The sequence below is a fragment of the Pyrgilauda ruficollis genome, unplaced genomic scaffold (genome assembly GCF_017590135.1).
Source record: "Pyrgilauda ruficollis isolate IOZ18807 unplaced genomic scaffold, ASM1759013v1 scaffold37, whole genome shotgun sequence".
Taxonomy (NCBI): domain Eukaryota; kingdom Metazoa; phylum Chordata; class Aves; order Passeriformes; family Passeridae; genus Pyrgilauda; species Pyrgilauda ruficollis.
In genome coordinates this window covers 5,934,524-5,952,837 of record NW_024525156.1, presented here as the reverse complement: position 1 = coordinate 5,952,837, position 18,314 = coordinate 5,934,524, and the positions used below count along the sequence as shown (strand labels likewise).

Sequence of the window (18,314 nt, the reverse complement as noted above, 5' to 3'; positions counted from 1 at the left end):
TAAAGGGGAACAGTTAATTATTTCTTTCCCCATGTAAATTGGGGACTGGTGAGTCTAAAGTCAGGAAAAGAGCTGGAAGAGAAAGGAAAAGAAAGATATCTCTATTGGTTCATGCTGTACCAGTAAGAGGGAGCTGGGGAAGGCTTGGCAGTTCCCTGCAGGCTGATGGGGTGGAGAGAGTACCATTCCAAGCCTTATTGCTTTCCAGCTGGCTCAGATTAATGGTGTTTGCTATTCCCATGATGACTCTGATCTGAAGCATCTGTCTGATGTACTAATGACAAGATGCTTCATTCACCACTCAAAAGAGGGATTAGGGCTCAAATTGCCATTCCAGCTTGTCACTCACCAAGGAATTAAAATCTTCTTTGAATGTGGAATTTACTGACCCTGTGGGAGAGCCTAAGACTAAGGAAATGATGCTTGAAACATGAGATCACTGAAATAAAATAACGCATTAGCTGGAGAGTGTTCATCTTCCAAAATGTGGTGGAGAGCCACTGGGCAACATTACACAGGCAGCACTCTCATGGAACAGCCAGATCATCACAAATACCCTAGACATTTCCTTCTCTGAAGAAATAGCAGAGTATAGTGCAGGAAGACCAAGAGATGGCTTTTAAGGACTTTATGTGGTTGTTGTAGAAGAGGCTTTGATCTGTGTCTTTCCTAATGAAGCAAATTATCTGCATCTTGTCCTAATTTGTCACTGACAGCTGGCCATGGTCACAAATCTAAATCAGAGGCTGTGCAGAAAATCACTTTGAATTTCATCTGAAGAGTGTTGCTGATAGCAATGCCTTAAATGAATTTATATAGATGTGCCCACATGGGAAGACAAGTGTCCTGTAGTACAAGCCTGTGATCTATGCTAGCTCAGCTGTGCTATGAGGTTTTACAGGAGAAGTGATCTGGTACTGAACTAAATGTGCGCAGTGGTGGAGAGCAGCAGCATCTCAGGAAACTAAGTGGTTGGGCAATGATACACAGTCACTCTAGGTGCTCTGGGTTCCTCCAGAAATTACTGACATCTGTGGTTTTAGAAAGTCTGAGGACAAGGAAATAAGATCCTTTAAGAAATTAACAGTGAATTCCAGGTCTTACTAATTTGCATTGGTTGTGGGGTTTTTTTTGGTTGGTTGGTTGGCTGGTTTTGTTTGATTTTGTTTTTATGGGTTGGGGTGTTTTTGCTATGCTAGGTCTAGCTTCTCTTCATACTACACATATTTTTATTGGAATAATTCTGAACTTAACTCCTTTGGAATATAAGTACAATTGGAGCTAAAATACGCCGCAAGTTGAAGCAATTGTGTTGTAGTTAGTGGAATGATGGACAAGATATGATTCAAGGCCAAAAGCCCTTTTGGTGTTTTTTGGGGGCTTCTTCCATCTCTGGAACAATCCCTGCTAACATCTCCACACCAGTGTCTCTCTCTAGCGCTCTAATGATGGAAGGCTCTCAGCCTCCCTTAAGAGAAGCCTGTTTCCATATGATCAGTGAGACTGATTAAATCTCTTTGGAAGACTTAAACTCTCTCTTTGGAAGATTCAAACTGTGTCTGAGCTCCCTTAGGAATGAAGCACAGCTGGGTAACCTAGCTTGTGTCATGTCCACAGATCATCTCTCAGAAGGTAGTTCCCTGGATGGGTTATGCAACCTGAAAAATCTCCAGAGCCCACAGCAACTGACAGATCCTACACCTCCTAGAGGGTAGGATAAGAAGGCAAGTCCAAGCTAGCAGAGGTCACAGTCCTCCTCAAGTCAGCCACAGTTGTCCTGCATCCTTGTTTCTGTGGAGAAGAATTGTGGTTGCAGGGATGTTGAGCTTGAAATCCCTACCCCTGCCATGTGTGTCCATCCAGGTTAAGGAGATTTTTCTGCCTCTTTAGATTCCGCCTGTGATGCCTTAGATTTTAGCTTTTATATTTTTCAGATTCTGTACTGCTGTTGTGTGTAGTTCTGAGCTTCATATTAAGTGTTGGTAAGCTCTCTTCACAGAGTAGCTAGACAAAACAATTCCTTTTCTAGCTTGGGACCAAGGAAAACTGATCCAAATTTCAGGCCCAAAAACATAAACAATGTGGACTGAAGAGAGAAAAACAAGAAGGATGGGACTTCATGACCTAAACTATAATTGGACAATTAACTCCAATATGTAAAGGGAGCAGAATTGATAAATGTGTGAGACCCCATGAACAGTTGTCCATTTTGTGACCCTTTTGGGTTCATCTTGGGGCAGCCCTGGCTGGGCTCTTGTGCTGCCCAAGGTGTATCCATTGGGGCCTTCTAATAAATTCCTACTTTATTCTTTAGCTCCATCTAGCCTCTGTTCTAGGTCAGCCTTGACAAGGCATCACCTGTATGTCTTATGTCTGCCTGGTTGTCCCAGGTGCTCAGCTATTCATATACCTAGGTATTCACTTAGTGTTAACTCCCACCAGAGATTGATCATTGGACCACAGTGGCAAGGGAAGCTGAAGCTCAGACTTTAGAATGTCCCCAGTTCAGAAAAGTGAAGTCTTGAAGGTGTTGAAAATAACAGGTCACTTCTGTGGAACTGAATTTCAAAGTGGCTAAATGAATCTGTTCAATTAATGTGCTTTTCTTTAGTTTGATATCACCCCCTAGTGCCATTTGGGTCCAGTTTCCACTATTTTTCCAAACCAGTCTTGACTTCTTACCTCTTCCCCCAGTAACCTTGCAGATGTAGCAAGAGACACGCCAGCAGCCATAGTCCTGGGAAAGTGACAAAGAGGTATTTAGCTCAAGATGTGAATTTGTCAAGATATCAGATTTTAAATGTTTATCCCAAGGAGTTGAGGAATTTTTAAAGCTTTCTTTTACATCTGTCTGGAAGTCAGACATCCAGCTACATTCAGACAGTGATACAGTTGTAGAAGAAGGTAGATACAGAATCTACCTTCCAGCAGTGGAGTGCAATGTTTGGTGGGAACAATTTCTCTCCTGATGCCATATTTGTAGTAGATTGATCAGAGGGAACAACTTAGTTGGAAGTAAGACCAGACAGATACTTTGAATGTTAATAACTCACTTGGACTGCATGACATTTGCCTGAATGTCCTGAAGGAATTCAAATGTGAAACTGCGAACTGCCAGCCGAGCTGCATAACCTGTCTGTCATTAGTATCTCTGTGCCTGAGCACTGATGGATTGCTGGTGTAACCCATTCACTATAAAAAATTACTGGTGAGTCTGACTTCCATCCATAGTAAGAGAGAAGTGCCTATTATAAAGGATAAAACTGAAGAATGGTCTCAGTGATTGTCTTGTGAGAAAAATTCGGTGTGGCTCCTCTAAAGGGAAATCCCACATCATTGCCATGCTGGTTTCTGTGAGGGCCTCAACAAGCACAGGAAGTTACTAAAGGCTTGGAGGAAAGGTCTTTTTATGGAATGAAGCTGAGTAAAGGACAAGAAGTAAAAAGGGAGCATGGCACCCTTCTCAGAGTGGGGAAGAGGAGAAGAGAAGAGAGAGAAGAGACAAAAGAGAAGGATTATCCAGTCCAACTTCCTGACCACTTAAAGGTCAAAGTTAAATCATGTTATTAAGGGCATTTTCCAAATACCTCTTAAACACTGACAGGCTTGGCAGCAGTGGCCACCACTCTAGTAACCTGTTCCAGTGGTTTACCACCCTCTTGGTAAAGAAATTCTTCTTCATGACCAGTTTGAACCTACCCTGGCACAACTTTGAACTGTCCTGTCACTGGGACCAAGGAAGAAGACATCCCCTTCACTTCCCCTCCATAGGAACCTCAAAAGAGCAGTCAGTTTTTCCTCCAAGCACAGCCCATGTATTACTCTTAGGAGTGATTTTATCCAGCAGCTTCATGGATGACCTAGGGGAGTGACTGAACTCCCTGCCTCCCTTCCTTGCAATTTTTTGGACAACCCCAGAGGAGACAAGTGCAATGCCTTGACATTAGACAGATAGCAACACTGGGAACAGTGTCCCAGCAGCAGTTGTCCCTAGGAGCTGATTGGTGGAAGATGTTTTGCAGGGTGCTGGCCTTCTTCTCTGTGCAGATGAAGCTGTAGAAATGAGGTAGGATCAGCCTTCCTCAGGGAATGGGAGCCTTTGCCTTCCAGACCATTACTAGAGGCAGACAAGAAGCTGCCAAAGAATTGAGAGGTAGGCAGGAACCATCATTTTGCCTTGCTTCAAGGGTAATGATAAGTTTTGATGGCCCTGACCAGCCTCTCCTGGATCTCCCACCATAACATCTTCCCATGGGACCAGGAACCCCATTTCACCTCATTTTCATTTCATTTTCACCTCAGCCCTGGCTTTTAGTCCCTGCCTGAGCTGTAATGTGGTCTATCTTTCCCAGCTATGCATGGCCATATTCACTGTTCATCTGAACCTGGCAACTGAACAGACTTCCTGGCTTGACCTGGCCTGGCAATCACTGGACTGGCACTGAATGCCACCACCAGGAATGATACTAACCTACAAACCAACTTCTCACCTGGACCTTGGACCTGCTTCTTTGCCACCACAAGCTCACCTGATGATCTGGACTCTCAGTTGAACCCAGTCCATCCCTTGGCCTGCCTGCTCTCCCCTTGTAGGAAACTGGGACAAGACTTGGCTGGAGAGACCTTGTTCTGCCAGCCTTTTCTCCCTTGCCTCCTGGATCCCAGATGCTTAGGAGCAGTTGTCCCATCTCTCTGCCCTGACAGAAGAAAACTTTCCCAGTAAAACATGTTGTTTTACATACCCCACCACCCAAGTCCACTCTTCTTCTGCAAGTCTATCCTTTTTTCCTGCAAGACCTCACTACAACTCTTCCCTTCCCAGTGTCTGTCATTAAGCCACCTGGAGCCCCAGCCAACTCAGCCTCCTGGGGTGGCACCACTTTACCAGGCTAGGGTGGGAGCTGCAAGCTGAGTTGCCTCCTGAACAGTCCTACCTGTACCTGTGGTGACAAATAAGCCATTAAGTTTCAGGGAGAAGGCTGATGTACACCATGGTTACAGGATATTTTATATTGTTTTAAGCACTGGAGGACAGGCTGGGAGAGATGGAAGAGGTTAAAAATACAGCTATTGTAGATCCCTGTCCCTGTGCTGGGTTGGAAAGGCACTGCCCCAGCATTGCTCTGAGGCACTGGGAGCAATGTTCATGGATTCACTGGATTAGCACTGCCTCTTGCAATCATTCTCCACCCAATGCACCCAACAGCAACATGAAGGGAGTAGGTTGAAGAGGGACTGAGCAGAACGCTTTGATGCAGGTGTGGTGTTCAGTGGGTGACCAGAGGTTTCAGGTGTGAGGGGTTTTGACAAAGATGGGGAACACAGCTGGGAAGCACTGGGGAGCAGGCCCCAGGCTCAGTGTGCCTGTTGTGTTAGCTGGGAAGTGAGGTGGGACATTGTACGGCACTGTCAGGAAGGCGGCCAGCAGATTCCACAGCGATGGGGTAGCACTGAATGACCTCAGAGCACAAATGGTCTGTGCAGCTGGTGGACTCCTCTGAGCACCCTGCCTGTGCCAGGGAGAGCTCAGGGCCCCAGCTCTCCTGGGAGGCAGCCCACACCTTGTAGTACCCTGCAGAATGGCCTGCCTGCTGAGGCTGGGGGGAAGAAGGTGTTGGCAGCTCATAGAATCATTAACAGAAGAAGCAGAAGGGCAATGGGGAAAGTCAAAGAGTGGTTCCCCAGCGTCAGGCACAGAACTGGATCTGAAAAAGCTGAGCAAAATTTAGCGCTGGAAATGAAGGGATTGTGACTGCTCTGAAAAGCTGTTTTCACAGATGTTTTGAGTAAATGCTTGTGGTCAGTTTGAAAATACAGAGACAAACTGAACATTGCCATAGACTATAATATTAAAAGAGCAGTGTCATTTTAGTCCCTTTACATAAAGGAGCCTGACATTCATATTTCAGCAACTTTCTCTCACACATACCCCTGCTGATAAGCCTCTACACCTTCACTCTTCACAACCCAACTCTGTTGGGTTCAAATGGCATCAAATCTACTTCCCCCTAAATGCTTTTGGAGCCTCTGATAATACAGAATGGGAACTAAAGAGCTGTGTGGGGCTGGGTAACCCTGAAACAGGAGTACAGACCTCACCCAGCTGCTGTGGAAATCATCAGAGTCATTAGCCAGGGACATTGTGAAAAAGGGCTCACACTAAAGCCAGCACTTGAGAAACTGAGTGTCCTGCTGAAAGTGTGTTGGGAGAGCTAGTTTCCTCCATGGATCTTAGGGTACTTGCTGGAAGATGGTGGATTTCTCTTTGGATGGGCACTATTCCTTTGCAACCATACATCTGGCATTACCTGACTACAGAGCACTCTCTATTAGGAGATCACGCCTGATCCTTTAGAGCTGTGTATGCCTGGACTTGAAGAACTGCTGCTGTTCTGATGTGAGTGAAACAGCCTGCTGTGCGTACGCTGAGGATGAGCAATAAAGGGAGAGAAAGAACAATGAAAAGGAGAGCCCTTCTTGACTATGTCCCTTTACTGCAGTTACTTTAGTCCAGCTGACCCAGTTGCCACTGCTATGACTTTGTGATACTGGCTGCCATGTCTAGCTCTTGGAAATTTTCATGCTCTATTATTTTTCTGTGTACTGCCTATTCTGAGGTAGACGTGCAGGAGACAGAATATTCATCATGCTAAACCAGCCATAATTCAGAGGAGGAAAAGGATGCATCTTCATACAGTATTTGTTACACATCATAGGCCATCCCCAATGCTTGTGTGTGTCACTCTAGTGAGTTGAGCCGGGCTGGATGTCAGACACCCACCAAAACTCCTCTATCACTCCCCCTCCACCACTGGACAGGAGAGAGAAAATATAATGAAGGGTTCGTGGATTGAAATAAGGACCAGGAGAGATCACTCACCAATACTGTCATGGACAAAATATGATTGAATGTGAGTTATTAATTGAATTTTTTGCTAACAAAATCAGATCAGGATCATGAGAAGTAAAATAAGACCTCAAAAACCACCTTCCCCACAACCCCCTATCCTTCCTAGCTCTATCTCCTCCACAGCCTGGGACCAGACTTTCCAAGACACAAAAGCAGTTTTGGTTACATCATGTGTCCATATTCTGACAGTGTTGACTTTGACCAACATCTTGTTTGCCAGCTGGACAAAATGTGTGCAGTGTGGGTGAGAGAGGTGAGGGTGTTAAATTACGGAGGTCCTGAAATGCACCAGTGTGGACTTGATTTGCAGTGCAGCAGCTCTGGGGCCTCCAACAGCTGTCCTGTGCCCAGTGCTCAGGGAGTGGACGTCAGGGATTCTCAAACATGCATGTGATACACAGTACGTGACATATTCCCTGCTAATGAGGAATGCAGGACAAGCCCTGCGGATGAATGGCAGGTCAGGAGCAAGCCCTCAGTGGGATTGCTACTTGTCAGTGCACTCCAGGTAAGGCTGTGAAAGAGGTCTCTTCCCTGAACCAAACCCCTCAGCAGGTGCCCATCTCAATAGGAATAGATAATGTAGGGATTGTCTCTCAAAAAATAAACTGGAAAATTAAGGAAGACTGCTGTATTTTGTTCCTATATCTGAGAGCATGTTTAAGATAGTGATTGGAGAGAAGGAGAGAGGGACTGGGGGAGTCAGGGAGCCTGGGCAGCTTTCCCAGCACTGCGTTGTTACTGTAAATTATAGCAAGTCCCCAGAGACATTTTTCAGTTCTGACTTGTCTCTCAAGTAGAGGCAACAGTCTCACACTTTCCACCAGAAGATGAGATTATACAGGGTCCCTGTTCCTGGAGAGCAGTGGTTACACTACACTATTTATCCCAGTGCTGAGTTCTTGGATACTGGATAGGTTTCTTTGGTACACTCACATCACCCCTAGCAATAATGTTCCTGCCTGTAGGGAGTTTGCACATTAAAGGCTGTTCCCAATCACACCTTTCAGAATGTAAAGGCACAGCCTTGAATGGCAAAAGACCTTTAGGTCACCAGCAAAACAATCTCACTCCCCACCTCTTATCCAGAAGCACAGGGACAGCTGGAAGCCTGACTGTGCTACTCCTCTTGCCCTCTGATTTGCACCACCTCTGAGTGGTAGCAGACTGGGTCTTCACAGGCCTGTGCCAGCAGTCGAGTTCATCACCTTGTTGCCCCTCTGTGAGGGCAGAGCACTGAGTGACAAGCCCTTGGCATAATTATTCTCCCTTCTGAGATCAGGTGAGAAGTTTCAGTCCTGTGCTGGAGACCCAGAGTATTTATGTTTATGGGGGCTATTCTTTTCTCTTAGGCTGTCTTTCACCTCTCCCAGCCCTCCTCCCAATTCTCTGACCCCAGAGAGTACCAAGGCTCATCACTACAAGTGCCCATCATGGCTCTGGCTCTAGGGAACAGGGAGGCCAGTGCTGTGACACACCCATGTTACAGCTGCTGACAGATACACAAACTGATCCACTTCCTTAAAAAAAAAAAAAAAAAAAAAAAAAAAATCAGTGTTGAGAAAAAAAGAGCCAAGATGTAGGGCCTGCATGGTGTCCATGCATCCAGGAGCTGTTTTCATCTCCATGCTCAAGTGACAGAAGGAAGACCTTGGCACAGGAGTATGCTCTGGGGGCAGGTACTGAGAATAGGTAAAATGTTCACAACTCATCACAGTTATCATTAATAATTTCAGCTTCACCACCATGCTCTGCAGTACGGGTGTGTGTGAGGACCCTGACCCACTGGGCCCCAAGAGGGGTCCTTGAGCCAGCCGTGGTTTGTGCCTGATCTCTGATGCTCACTGGCATGGGCACTTTTGGTAGCCAAGGACAAGCACTGGCAGCCCATGGTCGTTCTGATCCCTGCCATCAGGAACACACTCCTACTTGGCACAGCCCTGGAGCAAGGACCTTGCTCCAGCCCAGAGAGCTGCTTTGCTCCATCAGCTGTAATGAGAGCTCAAGCTGCAGCGAAGGACTGAACAAGGTGGGTCTGCCAGTGGATCCCTGGGGGTTTATAAGGCTATGGCTAGAGCAGAAACAATCCCACCCCGACTCCTGAAACACATCCCCCTCCATTAAGAGGGTAGAGGGATAGTCCTTTCCTTCTCCCTTTCCCCCTCTTTCTTCCCTCCCGGAGGTCACCTTCAGCAGGGAGGCAGTGTGCCCCCAGGCCCAGAGCCATGGGGACGGGGCGGAGCGTCACGCTGAGCCCCGCAGCTCCTGGCAGCCCCCTGCGGCTGCTGGCGCAGGCTGAGCCCGGCGGCTGCGGCGAGGGGAGCGAGGCAGTCGCGGCTGGCTGGCTGTCCTGCGCTGCTGGAGAAGGTGAGAGGCTTAGTACAGGCGGAAGGGAGAGTGGGAAGTTACAGCAGTGGCAGGATGGAAGACACTGGACAGGCATGTAAAGGAGCACGCACCCCTCTCAGACTGGTTTTGGAGGCTCGAGCGTGGTGTGCCGGCACAATGCGGAGCGCACCCACTTCCCCCAGAGATGGAGAGCTCGTTGGTGGCTTTGCCATGGAAGGTCGCTTTGTGTCCACTTGTGTTCGGTGGGATGGTGCTGCGGTCCTGGCGTGTTGGTTGGGAAAAAGGTGTGATGTGGCTTGGTCCTAGTGCGATTGCTGCCGGCTTCTGTCCGAGGAGGCTGCGGTGCGGAGGCTGCGGTGTGCTGCGGGCTGCGGAGCGGCTTACGGGGCTCTCCCGGGAGACTCCTGGGTGTCTGTGCCCGGAGCGCAGCTCTGCTACCGGCACAGCCATGCCACTCTCTGCAGCGAGATTAAGCACTGGCCTGCTGACCAGTTTTAGAAAGAAGCTCATAAATCTACCAGCAATAAGGCCACAAGCAAACGTTGTGGTAATCTGTTCTTACCTTGTTGTATTAAACATGGTTTGCACCAGAGCGGACCTTTTACGGGAAAAAAAAGGATGCCATTCTTGAACCAAAAGTTATGAAAATGGAAGGATATTCTTCCACAATGTTTGATGAGATTTTTAGGGGCAAATATCCTTCTTCACAGAATCTGCACCACAGCGGAGGTCTGAAATGGCCTTACTTCAGCTTCACCTATTGGTTTTATTATAATACTTTTACCTAACTGGGAGAGCCCTTTCTAGTGAAATTCCAGTACTCAGAAAAGTGTATACAGATGAGAGAGTAACTTCACTATCTGTTTGATAAGCAATGAAGACAGCGCCCCTGTAAGTTTCCCCTGTAATTTTCAGCCCTCTTGCCATTGTCATGACGTTCTCTTGTCCTTTTTCTGTCAGACTGGGGACACCAGAGGTAGCTTGCTGAACTGTGGGCTCACTGATATCATTAAAAAGGTAAAAACATCCAGTAACTGGTTCTGTTGATCTATCAGCCTCCAGAAGAGTTCAGGAAATTTACCCAGGCTTTCTTCATATCAATATATTTTTAGCATTTCAAGAAGCATCATAAAAAGATTGTTAAAGAAGAATACAAAGCAGAGCAAACAGAAAAATAAATTTATTATAAAAATACAAATTCCACTGGTATGTAATATCCTCAGTTGTAGTGCAAAAGCTGTTAACAGGTGGCCAGCTCTTCAGAAATACAGCTTCCCTAACTCAGCTGATTTTTGGAGATTAAATTTCAGACTGTCTCATTGCATCTGTATGTAGGAACCTCTGCAAAAACTAGAGTTCACTGTAAGAGGCACATTGCCTCAGAACAGATCTCTTCTTTTGTTACAATCATCTCAGCCTACGTGAAACTGAACAGCTGTCTCTATTTTTTTTTTTCTTGTTTGTTTTGTTTTGTTTACAGTGAAGCTTACTTTCTTAATTTAGCATCTGGAAAATGTTAGTTTGCCTCTCACTGCTGATGTTTCCTGCATCTGAATCTTTTCAGGTGTTCTCTTTAGCAGAGTGAATGCAAAAGTGGAATCTGTAGCATCAGTAACCCTTGTTCTGTTCTTGCTATGCTCTTAGGCTTGTATCTGTAGCACTAAGATGTGTAACTATATCACTGTAGATTACTTCTCCTGCAGTTCTATATCATCCAATGTCTTAAGGCCTGCAAAGGTGGTGAGGCTATACCAAATCTACATTTCTGGATCTACATAGTGCCCATTAAGCAGCATGAAGAACCTGGATGTGTCCAAGTAATAAGACTTTCTTTTTCTTTTTCTTTTTCTTTTTCTTTTTCTTTTTCTTTTTCTTTTTCTTTTTCTTTTTCTTTTTTCTTTTTCCCTGTCACCCATCCAGTGCCAGACTAAAATCCTGACTTCTTTGGCTTCTTTGGTTATTTGCAATGTTTTTGTATCTGTGTATGTGCATGCACTAGTTTTACCAAGCAACACATTGTTTACCCAAACCCTTTTTGTGCCATTTGCAAATATTTTTCTGGATGATTTCAGTGTTTTCTTCTAGACCATTGACAAAGGTGAAAGTATTATGACAGAGTTAGTATTGAAAAAAATTAGTTGTGTAGGGTGAGAACAACAATAAAATATAGTGTTTTCCACTGTATACTGGGCTTTTAAATAATTAATTAAAAATATGTGGCTTCTTGGTTTAGACCAATGCCAGGATGAATTTGTACAGATAACTTTCAGGAAATGACCAGTGAATGGGACATTTCTGGCAGGTGCTATATGAACCAATACCAGGATGAGAACTGCTTCAAACCAGCAATTTAGAGGTTGGTGGGAGGGACCTGCAGGTGGGGTCCTTACACAGCCCCTAAGCAGAAGTGTGATAGCAACTGGGTGAAGTGATCTGAATTACTTGGTACACTAAATACATTTGAGAAAAAAATGTGCTTTCCTAAACATGGTGCAAAAATATTAATGTAGAAACCAGTTAGGCAGCACCCATAAAGGGACATGAAGAGGAAGTTAATTTCTTCCCCAGCATTCCCCAGTAATTTGGAAAAACTCTGGACTCATAATGGATGTATAAGGTAGTGCAGCCTGTGTGTCATTCCTGCAAAAAGAGATCTTGAGGCTACAGCATGAGACAGGGAATTCTAGCTGAGTGTGTGACAGGAGCATTCCCCCCAAGACAGTCAGGGTTTAAGTGTGTGGGATGGGAGGAGAAAAATGATGAGGCTTTAAAAAAGAGCCGTGAAACAGATCTGAGAGCTGGACAATCTGAGAGCTTGGTTTGATGATTAGACAGAAAGGTTATTTGAAGGCATTGAATCAATAAGAAGAGTAGAGGTGTCTTGATCAGAGAGCATAGAGATGCATATTCTCAGTTCAAAATGTGACCACATTTTGTGACAGCATCACATCTGTTTTTCAACTAACTGATGCAAGCACTACAGAAGTACAGTGTGACAGATGCTTGGTGAAGGTTAAGTAAAGCATCAGTTAAATGCATAGCCTGAGCTTCAGCCTTATACTTTTACACAACCTAATTAATTGAAAATATGTTCTCATAGCCTGTGGTCATACCTCTGACCACAGTGCATATAAACCCTGCAAGAGTCTGGAGAAATTTAACAGGTATTGGAAACCTCATTTCTCTATCTGAGAAACTTCAGCAGCAGGTTAGGTAAATTCACATTAGGTTATCATATGAAAACCTAACAGCAAGAATGTTCACACTGGCATTTATAATTGACCCACTGTCTTTGGATCAAGCCTGAATGACTTTTGGAAAGAGATGCCCCAGATGCTATTTGTTATTTGGTTTGTGTTAAGGCCGTGTAGAAGGTCAGACAAGAAAGTGGACCCCACATGCCATACCATGCTCAAGGCCATTTTTAATAGAGTATCTTTGATATGAGAAGAGGCTGAAACAGCTGAAACTCTTCAGCTTGAAAAAGAGAAGGCTCAGAGGGGATCTTATTGGTGTATATAAATATCTGATGAGGGGTAATGAAGAAAAGGGAGCCAGAATCTTCTAAGCAGTGATCTTTGAGGTGAGTCTCCATCTATCTTCAGATATTGAAGACCTGGCTGAACACCTTCCTAGACAACCTGCTTCAGTTGCTGCAGCTTGAGCCAGGAACTTGGATTAGATGATCTCAAGAGGTCTCTTCCAACCTAAACACCTCTGTGATTCTGTTATCATAGCACTGTCTCTGTTATACAAAGATCACACTGTCTTTGGCTTTTGATGTATGAAGTGTTTTTCTGCACTAAATATATTAATCATTTTGGTTGAAAAACATTATAGTGGTTTGGTATACCATTATAATGGTAATATTATTTAGTTGAGTAACGTTACCTGGACTAAGACATTGTAGCTCCATAGGCTAGATCTCCCTCAGCTTCTCAGGTGGTTCAGAACTATCTCGTGATGGTGTAAAAGGTGTGAGCTTTTTGCTGCTGTAATTAGAGATTCTTTTGAGGAATTACAATTTCTCACAGTCAGCAACCTGGAAACAAGAGCTCTAGCAGGGATGAAGCATGGAAAGGATAGTGGAGGAAAGAACAGGTTTGAATAGGACTCTGCCTGCTGCCTTCAGTACAGCACAGCCAAATGGTGAATGCATCCTGGCCAGGGCCCTGGTGACCTCCTCTTCAGTGCTTGTCAATCTGCAAAAGGAAAATTACGCTTTAGAAGGTATCACAAGTAGTTGCAGAGCACCCAGGCACACTCTACTCAGCAGTGACCCAAATTTGATCCTCACTTACCTTCCTAGCTAATTTCAGTGGCATCTTAAAGAAAGACCTGGCAAGGTCAGCTATTTTCTCAAGTATGGACTTTCTCTTGTAGTTAATGACTCCAAGGGCAGCGAGGGCCAAAGTTGGCAAACTGTTCTGGAGTGACTGCAGCTGGGGCTTCCTCCATAAGGAGCCCTGATCAGACCCACAGGTCACAGGCTCTGAAGAAACTCTACCCATATCCTCTGGATGATCTGTTCTTCCAAGCTGGCTCATTCACTTTATTGCTCTACTCTTGCAGAAAAGTAGGGCCAATTGCTTGGCACTTCTGAATTGGATAAGATTTAGAAATGCAATCTAGGAGAGATGGAAGGGAAGAGAAGAGGAACTTCCCCACAAATAGTCCCAGGTTCCTGTCGAAATCCAGCCTTGTTGTAGATTTCCCAGGTTTAAATGATTCCTTTTTTCCAAATTTCTTTATTTTGAAGAATGACTGTATTTAGCAGCAGTGAGGTTCCTTTGCAGAAGAGAGATGTGGACATACTGGAACAAATCCAGACTGTGAAGACAGTTAAGATATGGGAGTATCTCTCATAGAAGGAGAGGCTAACAGAGCTGGGACTTCATCAGCCTCAAGAACATAAGGTTTGAGAGGATCATCTGATCGATGCATATGAACACCTGCAAAAACACACGACCAGGTGTATCACAGTATCAGATGATACTGAGTGACAGAACAAGAGGCAGTGGGCCTGAAACAGAATTTCTATTTAAGCATAAGTTAAAATATTTTTTATCACAAAGGTGATTGAACACTGAAACAGGTTACCCACAGCTGCTGTGCAGTCTCCATCCTTATGGATATTTAAAACTGGGCTGGACACTGGACAACCTGCTCTAGTTAACCCTCCTCTGAGCAGGATGTTGCAGCAAGAGGTCTCCAGAAGTACCTTCTGGCATTTACTATCCTGTGACTGGTTCTGTGACCTTTCTCCAAGCCCAGGAAGAACTCCCAGGCCCAAAGTGTCTTGTTCAGAGCACAGGGAGGTAGACAGGGAGAGAGTGCTGCCACAGAGGCCTTAAAATGCTGCCTTGTAGCTGTCTGGGAAAAGTGAAAAAACACTTCTCTGAAATGGGTCTGAAGCAGCTGGCTGTAGCTCAAAATGCCATTGATGTCCTAGGTTACTTCCTGTATAAGTTACTTGGCTGCACAGATGCGTGACTTTTGGTTAGAAATGTCATCAGGCATGTGGGGTACTGAGCTCCCTTTGGCTTCCTCGGGGCACTCTGCATTTTGTCACATGCTAGCTGTGCCTGTGCCTAAGGGACAGGTCTGTCTCATCTGCCAGCTCAAGGACTTTCTCCAGTAAGCAGCAGAGGTGGAAGTCTGAGTAGAGAGATGAGGTCTTGCTGCACTAGGCTAAGGAGAGCAAGGGCAGGTGACTGGGTCACACTTGAAAATCTGGGACTCTGCTAATGTTTTGCCTGTTGTCTAATATTAGGCAAAAGGATTAGGGGGCTGGAGGAGGTTCCCTTCAATACAGAGACTTTTCTATGATGAGGGGCTTTGCCAGAGATGTGCTGTATAAAAGTGCAAATTCAATTCTAGCACAGCAGCAAGAGTTCTCAGGCTCCAAGTGGCAGAAATATGCCCTGCCATGGCGTGGTTTGTGTTGCATGTTTGTTCTGGCTTTCTCTGTGCATGCTGTGATGTTCCTGACTCTGGCTGTGGTGTTCCCGCAGCACCCAGCGATGGCCGAGAGCTCAGCTGTGACCACAGCAGTGCCAGAGAGAGCAGCACCAACCAAGCTAGAGGAGCTCCTGGAGATCACCGCTCAGAGCCTGGTGCGCGCTGAGGTGGCTGAGCACTATGAGGTTGTTCGGGAGCTGGGCAGGGGCAAGTATGGCCATGTGATGCTAGTGACCCACAGGCAGAGAGGTAAGGAGCTGACTGTGCCCTGTGAACTACTGTGCCTTGTCTCCTCTCCACTCACCAGGGCACGGGGCATGGGGTGGGCTGGTGGCACGTTGGGGACAGACACCAGGCATAGCAGGGAGGATTCCCAGGGAGACCAACAGGATGGGGACCTCCCCAGCTAGGGATCAGCCCATTACATCCAGCCAGTGTCCAGGTGATGCCAGGGGGCAACCCAGAACGTCCAGCAAGATTAAAGTGATAAGACAGGTCCAAGGTCAAGCTGGGAAGTTAATCCACAAATCAGAATCAAGAGTCCACAGATACACATCAACATGCATGTGATACAGACAGAAACAGCAGTCCCACTACAGGGCTCAATCAAGGAGTCACAAGCCTGATCTGAAGTGGTGCCCTAAGGCCCATGGACAGAGGGTGTGATTGAACATCCTGGGTTGGCCATATGAGTGCCCTGACACTGCTCTTCCCCAGTAGTCCCAGCTCAGACTGATGGGCGCAAGTGTCCTGAATGTCTCTACTCTGCCAGGGCTCCTGTGCATGCTCAGGGCTCAAAACTCACAGTGCCTGTTCCCAAACCTGGTGTCCACAGGGTATACCCACACAAACTTTGGACTAGAGACCTCCCTGCGGCTGTGGCTGCCTGGATCTGTGGCTGCTCTGTCTTGCCTTAGTGTGACTTCCAGAGGACTCAAACCCACTCTTCCCATCCCCAGGGACTCCTATGGCTCTCAAGCTGCTACCCAAAGCCAGTACCAAGCTGCACACATTCCTGTATGAGTATTGTGTTGCACTGTCCCTCGCCACACACCCTGCCATCATCGGCATGTTCGGAATTGCCATTGAGTCCAGCCAGTACTATGGCTTCCTGTATGAACCAGCGCTGCACAAGGACCTCATCTCTATCATCAAACCCCGCGTGAGTGTTACTGCAATGCCATGGGGACTGGGCTGTAGCATTTGGCCCCTCTGGAGGCTGGCTGGGTCAGAGGGAGGGAGATAAAGGCAATGGCTCTGGATCTGGGGTCTGCAGCACTGAAGCAGCCTTAGGCTTGCAAGGCGAGAAATGCGAAGGTCTTTCCCAGTGCAGAGCACTGAGGTGAGAGCCCATCTCACAGGGCAAATGAGGTGCCCATGTGTGCCATCGTGCCTTTCTCTCTCCCTGCCCAGGATGGGATCCCTGAGCCGGCCGCAAAGCAGTGTGCCAAGCAGCTCGTGAGCGCGCTGGAGTTCATCCACAGCCGGGGGCTGGTGTACCGCGACATCAAACCCGAGAACGTGCTGCTTTTTGATCCCGACTGCCGGCTCGTCAAACTCACTGACTTCGGCCTCACGAGGCCCAAGGGTACCAAGCTCAAGCTGGTGGCCGGGGTAATCCCCTACACTGCCCCCGAGCTGAGCAACACTGCTGATGCCCAGGGGGTGCCCATCGACACCAGCATGGATGCCTGGGCCTTCGGGGTGCTGCTTTTCTGCCTGCTGACCGGCTACTTCCCCTGGGAGCAGAGCCTGCCGGAGGACCCATTCTTTGAGGACTTCATGCAGTGGCAGGAGACAGGCCTAGAAAAGGACGTGCCCCGGCACTGGAAGCGCCTGACAGCCGAGGCTGCCGGGATGCTGCGGAGCCTGCTGGCTCTAGATCCCGCCAAGCGTGGCCCCGTCAGCGGCGTGCTGCGCTATGTGGACTGCCCTTGGCGCCTGGAGGATGGGCGCAGTGAGGAGGCTGCCGTCAGGTCCTAGAGCCTGCTCCCCACAGCGGGAGGGAAGGAGGGTCTCAGCCTGCAAGGGGCTTCAGGGTTTGGGCATCAAGGTGGCCTGGGTGTGAGAGGCCGAGGTGGCCCAGAGAGCAGCTTCTCTGCAGCACTGTCCCTGCTGCCACAGAGCCGAGCTCCTTCCCCAGCTGATGGCCCTCACGCCATGACTCCATGCTGCCCAGCGCCGCCTCCTTGTGGCTTGAAAGCATCTTTCTCTTGGAAATGACTCTGTGTGAAGCACCCACTCCTTTCCTAGCCACAGGAACTCCCGGGCTGCAGTACCTGCCGTGCCTCAAAATAGAGCAAAATACGTACTTTTGTGTTTCTGTATGTGGCTCGTTTTCCTTCATAATAAATGACTGTTGGGACCCCCTTGCTGTTGGAAAGCAGGGAGCATGTCAGAACTTGCAGCTCTCCAGGACAAGCTGTCCAAGGCAGGGCCCATCTCTGAATGCTGCCTGTGCCTGTACCAGGACCCCTGGAGGGTGGCTTCAGGCTGGTGGGGTGGAGGGGCTGGGGAGATCCCAGCATGCGGCCATGGATGATGGCTGGGGAATGTTTATGGTGTTGAGGTTATCTCATGCCAGCCCAAACACATCTTTTCCCTTGTACTGCCTTCAGGTCCTCGGACAATGTCCTTCGTGCTCTTTTAGATGCCTGGTGACCCCTCTACAAGACCTTTCTTCTCCCCTTTCCTATCACTTCTTTAACGCTTCTCTAGACACACACCTCTCCTAATGCCCTGTTATCCTCCTAGGTGCACATTTTAATTCTGAAAAGGAGTAGCAAAAAGGGAATTATAGTTTAGTAGCCAAAAGGGAATTATAGCTTTTATACCTATTTTCAATCCTCAGGATTTTGCTGTTGGTAATAATCCCTTCCTGCACTTAACCTGGCCTTTTGTTGGAAACATTCACAGCTTGTTTTCCACTTTCAGGGGCTTCATAACTTCTAAAAATTTAGTGTCCCAACACTAGACTTTCTAGCATTTCAGTTTTTTTTCAGGTCAGGCCCTTTCCTGCACACACTCTTTCTTCTATGCTTCCCCCACCTGCAGCTTCTTTTTTTTTTTTTTTCTCCCAGCTTCTTCTCACTCA

At 47.0% G+C, this 18,314-nt stretch overlaps 1 protein-coding gene across 3 annotated transcripts; it reads left to right on the top strand.

Annotated features, from left to right (window-relative positions):
- Positions 1–8,808: 8,808 nt before the first annotated feature.
- Positions 8,809–17,537, top strand: LOC121358099 (serine/threonine-protein kinase SBK2-like). Of its 3 annotated transcripts, XM_041476009.1 has the most exons (5): positions 8,809–8,939; positions 10,220–10,276; positions 15,274–15,469; positions 16,180–16,382; positions 16,634–17,537. In XM_041476009.1, the coding sequence occupies exons 3-5, from the start codon at positions 15,283–15,285 to the stop codon at positions 17,201–17,203; spliced, it is 960 nt and encodes a 319-aa protein (XP_041331943.1). In that variant the 5' UTR covers positions 8,809–8,939; positions 10,220–10,276; positions 15,274–15,282; the 3' UTR covers positions 17,204–17,537. The 3 variants fall into 3 exon arrangements, with proteins under 3 accessions (XP_041331943.1, XP_041331944.1, XP_041331942.1); XM_041476010.1 differs by lacking the exon at positions 10,220–10,276 and having other exon boundaries at positions 8,896–8,939; XM_041476008.1 differs by lacking the exons at positions 8,809–8,939; positions 10,220–10,276 and adding an exon at positions 9,168–9,277.
- The last annotated feature ends 777 nt before the right edge of the window (positions 17,538–18,314 follow it).